This window comes from Rhinopithecus bieti, unplaced genomic scaffold (genome assembly GCF_001698545.2).
Source record: "Rhinopithecus bieti isolate Rb0 unplaced genomic scaffold, ASM169854v2 scaffold_12605, whole genome shotgun sequence".
NCBI classification, from domain to species: domain Eukaryota; kingdom Metazoa; phylum Chordata; class Mammalia; order Primates; family Cercopithecidae; genus Rhinopithecus; species Rhinopithecus bieti.
This window is the reverse complement of record NW_016807279.1, coordinates 779,002-785,137: the sequence shown is the minus strand read 5'-3', so window position 1 is coordinate 785,137 and position 6,136 is coordinate 779,002. Positions and strand designations below refer to the sequence as shown.

Here is a 6,136-nt window from a genome sequence, read left to right as displayed (position 1 = left end):
ATATATAATATACATTATATATTATGTGTAATAAATATATATTATATAATGTATTCATTATGTTACTTGTATATATTATATGCATATACATGTATATGTATGTATTTTCTTTTCTTACGGCTTTGATTAGGATCTCTCCAGTACTTTGTTAAATGAAAGTATTAGTCATTCTTTTCTTGTTCCCAATATTAAATGAAATGCACCTAGACTTTCTCCAATAACCATTATATTGGATATAGATTTGTAGTATATGCTTCCTACCAAATTAATGATCTCCTCTATTTTTCCTTAAAAAAAAAAACTACATATAGGGATTGAATTTAATGACGTATTTTGTCATATTACTTTGCTTTAATCTGTTAATATGATGAATTTTACCAATGAATTTTCTGATTTTGAATTATTCTTGCAGTCCTCATATAACTTTACTTGGTCATGATATTTTAATATATTTTGAAATTGGTGAGTTAATATTTTGTTAGGATTCTTGCAATTCATTTATGAAGTGGCCTTATGTATTATTTACTATTATTCTTATGTCTTTTATGAGTCAATCAAGGAATTATATCCACTCCTCAGATTACATTTCAGGAATGAAACAGCATTGGGAGGACGCTGCCAAGCTAATTTGAATCATACAACGGTAGGGAGTAAGAAGGTGCGACTATAAGTGACTATAAGAGCACTGGAGAGTGCTATCACGCATGACCTTATTATCATCAGTCCTTCACACAGGACGGTTCTTTTTTTTTTTTTCTTTTTCTTTTTTTGAGGCGGAGTCTCGCTAAGTCGCCCAGGCTGGAGTGCGGTGGCGCAATCTCGGCTCACTGCAAGCTCTGCCTCCCGGGTTCACACCATTCTCCTGCCTCAGCCCCCTAAGTAGCTGGGACTACAGGAGCCCGCCACCACTCCTGGATAATTTTTTTGTATTTTTAGTAGAGATGGGGTTTCATCGTGTTGGCCAGGATGGTATCGATCTCCTGACCTCGTGATCCGCCCGACTCGGCCTCCCAAAGTCCTGGGATTACAGGCGTGAGCCACCGCGCCCGGGCCCCACACAGGATGGTTCTTACAGCTCTGTGATACTACTTTGCTGACACATAGCAGTAGAGCAAGCGTTTTTCTGTTGTTGCAGAATTTTGCAAATAAAGAGGAATCAATGATTGTTTTGAGGCAAGAGTCGGAACTAACAGGCATTACTTTAGACCAACCACTGCTGTTGGATACAGCACTCCCCTCCCCTTCACATTCACTATACACAACACACACACACACACACACACATTCTAGAAGTCATGAGAGACTTTATTCTCAGATTTTCTCAGTATCTTTTCAGTATTTTCTTGGAATCCCTGTTTCCCTCTTGCTTCTATAATTCTTTCAGAGTTAATTTTGGGGTGACAGTAAGAAACTTGCCTACTTTGATATTCTGCCTGGAATAGAAGCCAAAGGCTTGCTTTATAAATGGACCTTTTGATTAATTCTTCTCTTATCAACTAAGCAAATTTGTCCTACTTCCCAATTTGCAAATCCTTATTTCCACAAAATGGGCTGTTAAGTCCAGATATGCCTATAGAATTTTTGTAGATATGTGTTATCAGTCAATATGCAGTGATATCAGGTCATTTGAGAAAATATATAACACTCCCTTTTCCAAGGGAGTGTTTCAAACATACCAGTGGTCCTAACATCAGTGTGAAGAAGGCACAGTATGTTACAGTTTAATTGTATTATATATATTTACGCTTCAGAAAGACAGAATTTGCTCTGCTGTAGATCTGGAATTAGTAGCAAACCATCACTATTTGAAATCATAAATCTTTGAAATCTGGGAATTTGGTTTTTCTCTAATCACACTTGAGACGAATTATTAATTTCTTTGAGAAAGGAAAACCAGAACAGAACAGAAAACCATATAAAAGGTGGGACTCAGTGACTTACACAAAGTGCAAAATAACTTTCAAGTGAAATGAATTAAGAGCAATCTAATGTTTATTTCCAAGAAATAACAGAAAAAAGCTGTATAACTAATACATTTAGAAATTGCTTCATGCAAGTGAATGACAGGAGAGGCAATTTTTAAAAAATCTTTCTAGTACCTTCTATGTGACGCTACTAAATGGAATTGCAAACAAATCATTTTCCACTTGCACCTGCTATTTACAGTAGTCCCTGGGGAGGAGAGGTGCGGATGGAGTGAAATATTACAGCGACCCTCTGTCACCATTATTGCTCTTACTGCTGATGATATATCTTTATCATATTTACCTCATTTGAATTGTTTACTCCCTGAGCCCTGAATTGTGCTAGATTCTTCCCCATCTCTCTCCATAAAGCATTGTAATGGATCACTGTAAAAGGAAATAAAATCTTATTCTCCTGTTTTGCACACATGAGAAAATTCAACCAGCTCCCACTCTGGGTACTTGAATGACGAGCTCCCATAATGATATACCAGGACTCTGAGGGCAAGAACCAAGTCTTGCTCACTTGATCATGTGCACCAATATTGTAACATGTTATCCTGAATAGAGTGTACAGAACTTGATAAATGTCTCCTAAAGGAAAGAAGAATACCTAATTGTCTTTGAATTACAAATGAAAATAAGGATCTATTTTTCCTCTTTTGCTCCCAAATTCTGAAGGAGGCCCACTAGAGGGCCCACCCATAAATACAGCACACTAAGAGTTAGAGCATCCACATATTAATTTAGAGGTGGAAGTGGGGCTGGATTAAGTTATTTTTGAGTGAGTTTCAAAGTCTGTAACACTAGTAGATTGAAAGGTTCTGGAGTTTCAGATCTGCATTCTGGCACTATCATTTTCGTGGATTCTTTTTTTTTTTTTTTTTTTTTTCAGGCTTCAAGTGTATTTATTGATGCATTGGACAAAGTAAAACCACAATTGTTATCAAAAAGTAAATCTCTCCTCTCATTTTCTTGTTCTTGCATTGGAAATATCTTTGAAAAAGTGATACAAATGGATACCAGCGAAGTCCCATATTTGTGGGGTGATTGTGCAGCAATGCTGGGACGGGATGGTTTGTGACATTGACTTTAACAGCATGAAAATGGGTTTTGCAATTGTGTATCAGGCTGCATCCCAATACTTAAATTCACAGTGGGTGGGTGCAAGAGTGCTGGTTAGCAGAAGGGAAAGCTGAATTTAGTGCTGGGGACCAGTTTGGGGTGGAAAGTTCTTCCTTTGGGAGTTCTGTGGGGATTTGTTGTTAGCTGAATTCATAGTCTAAGGGAGACCCACTCCCAGCCCTCAAGAGCTGAAGTTCAGGACGAATCAGTGAATAACTAAGAAGGAAGAGCTTTTGTAGGATGAGTCACTACTTCTATTAACACTCAAGTCCAAAACAGAAGGCTAAGGATCTACCATGTATTATTTATTCTGCTTTCTTGTTTATAAACTTAACATTGAAGCATAAGGTTTTTCTCTGAGGTTACAAAACCACCATAAATATATAGTGGTTTTTATGTCTAATATACTGCCATAAGAGGATGTACTCTCATTCACCTAGACATTATAGCTCCCTATTACTAGGCATGTAATTAATTTACAATGTTTTACTTCTTATAAATGATAACATGATAAAAATTTTATACTTAAAACTTTTCCAATGTAGTTTATAATTTCAGTAGGTTTCCAAGAAGTTGAATTAGGGAGACAAAGAATGTGAACATATTAAGGATATTAATACAGATAGGGTTAGTAATCCCTTAAAAGTGATAATCAAATTATTACCTTTTTGATTTAAGTTCCAGAGGAAAAAATGTTGTCTTTTTAAATTTGAGGCATGGTACTAAAGGTAAAGTTTTGAGAGGAAAGGAGTTAGGATGCTGGCTGCACAGGTAAAGTTGAAGAGAGTAGTTTAGAAGTATGCATGAAAATCATATACTTAGAGAACTTTCTAGGGTTCAAAGAGCAGCAAGTATATGAGCCAGATCCCTGATGGAAAAGAACTGGCACATGTTAACTTGTAATTTGAAGAGATGTTAATAAGAGTATATTTATAAAAGTGTAGACAGCACTTAAGGAAATCAGCAAGGGCTAATGCAGTAGTATCCCAGTAATAATCAAAGTTGGAAGCTACTGAATTGTCGTTGTGAAGAATCCACTCCTAGAACCTAAAGAGAGCAGTTACACAGAGAAGACTGCAGAGCTGCAGAAGAAGGAGGTAGAAAGTCCTTAGCATTTACAGGCATGCCTCAAGGGCTTCAGTAGGGAATTTAGGTTTGTTCTTCATAGTCCCAGTTGGAGGCATACTTTGAAAGCTGAACCCACTGTCACTCTGCTGACTCCATGCGACAAGTCTTCTCCTGTTACATTAGTAATGAATTTGGGATAATGGAAGTCATTTCGTTTCTCCCACCCTCATGTTACTCAGCAGTTCATGTACTAATCATTTTAATGCAGATCCCTGATCCACTGGTTTTGTTTTCCCAGCAATGACATTATTCCCAGTGCTGTTGTTCCTGGTTGCTGGGCTGCTTCCATCGTTTCCAGCAAAGAAAAATAAGGTATGGTTGAAGTCAAAAATCTTCAGAAAAATTCAGGCAACCATGAGGGATAGCAAGCTACTAAATCAATCTTCAAAGGTGAAAAGGACTAGAGTGTCTGGTACATCATAAAGTACTCATTAGTAGCTCAAGATAGTTAACATAATTATGTTTAAAGCTGTCGTGATCAATATGGTAGCCCCTGGCCACATGAGGGTATTGAAGTTCATTAATTAAATGACTTTGCTCCACCCCACAAATTGCCTTGGAGATTTTTTTAATGTGGTAAAACTATCTTTTGAGTGATCCCATAAAATTTGCTACATAATACATAAAACTCTTTTACTAGAGTACTGCATGTTACACATGCACTTAGACTGAGCCTAAGCATTTTTTCTAAATACCAGACACCATTTCAGGCAGAAATTCCCCCTAAAGTCTTAGGGTAAATCATATAGCCCAATCCTTACCACTTCTTTGCTGCAGCCTGAGTGTGAATGTCTTAATAATTCCTATCATGTACCCTTGTCACTATAAGATGTTGTCACTCATATATCTAGAAAAATCACATTAAGACCTCTCTTAACCCAGAAACTGGTGTTTGTGACCTCAGAGATTTTAGTTTGTTATGCCATGAATTATATCCCCAATCTGAAAACTTATATATGATACTTTTCCATTAAAAAGTCATGGCTTTGGCTGTCATTGACAGTGTTTACCTAGTATTGGCTCAAACACTTTTTTTAAATGGTCCTTGTTCCCTCAAGCTAACATAGTTACTACTATGTGCAATTTCCAGCAATGTTAAAAAATAATTGTAATTTTATTTTCCCTTAGGATCCCGCTTTTACTGCTTTGTTAACCACCCAAACACAAGTGCAAAGCGAGATTGTAAATAAACACAATGAATTGAGGAGAGCAGTCTCTCCACCTGCCAGCAACATGCTAAAGATGGTAAGAAGTGGTATATTGCAAAGGAGAAGGGTGTGAACAAGCCGTGGAAGGAGCAGGCGGCTGGCAACGAAAATCTCTTAATAACTTCAAGGTTTACAAAGTTCTGTCTCTATTTTGTTATTTCATTTGAGCTGTGTAATGGGCAGAGCTGAATTTCTTAACTTCTCTTTATAATGGTTGCGTAACGTCAAATTCATAGGGCTATTTAAATTATGGAGGCAGAATTAAAAGCAAATCTTTGGACATACAGTGAAAAGCCATTATGCTTTTCTGCTCCTTATCTTATCTGTCCTAATCTAAGATCAGAAAGATCTTTTTCGTTTAAGATAAATGCCATTTAGGGTAAATAACAATCTACTTTTCTGGGCCCTGTACCAAAGGCCACATGTCTCCCAAACATTCAGTGAGGGGCGCAGGGAAAAGAACTCGAAGTGAAGTAAGCCAGCTAATTACTTCATTGTCAGCAAAAGCAATTTCAACAACTCCACATGTTTATCTATTTAGAGTAGGATCATTACTAAAAATGTTTAGGTTTCTACTGTCCTGCCATAAATAATTAGGCCGTAAACCTAGATTTTTTTTGATTACTTAGAGTAGGCATATTGCCTATATTTCTTTGTGGAGCAGAAAAAGGCCCATCAAAAAATATATATTTGATTACTATAAAATCAGAA

At 36.8% G+C, this 6,136-nt stretch overlaps 1 protein-coding gene across 1 annotated transcript in view; it reads left to right on the top strand.

Annotated features, from left to right (window-relative positions):
- The window catches only part of CRISP3 (cysteine rich secretory protein 3), a 17,699-nt gene that overhangs the window by 2,798 nt on the left and 8,765 nt on the right, over nucleotides 1-6,136 (top strand). The window contains exons 2-3 of the mRNA XM_017881105.1: nucleotides 4,456-4,529; nucleotides 5,346-5,462. Of these exons, the coding sequence (XP_017736594.1) occupies nucleotides 4,456-4,529; nucleotides 5,346-5,462 (191 nt within the window). The remainder of the gene's footprint in view (nucleotides 1-4,455; nucleotides 4,530-5,345; nucleotides 5,463-6,136) is intronic.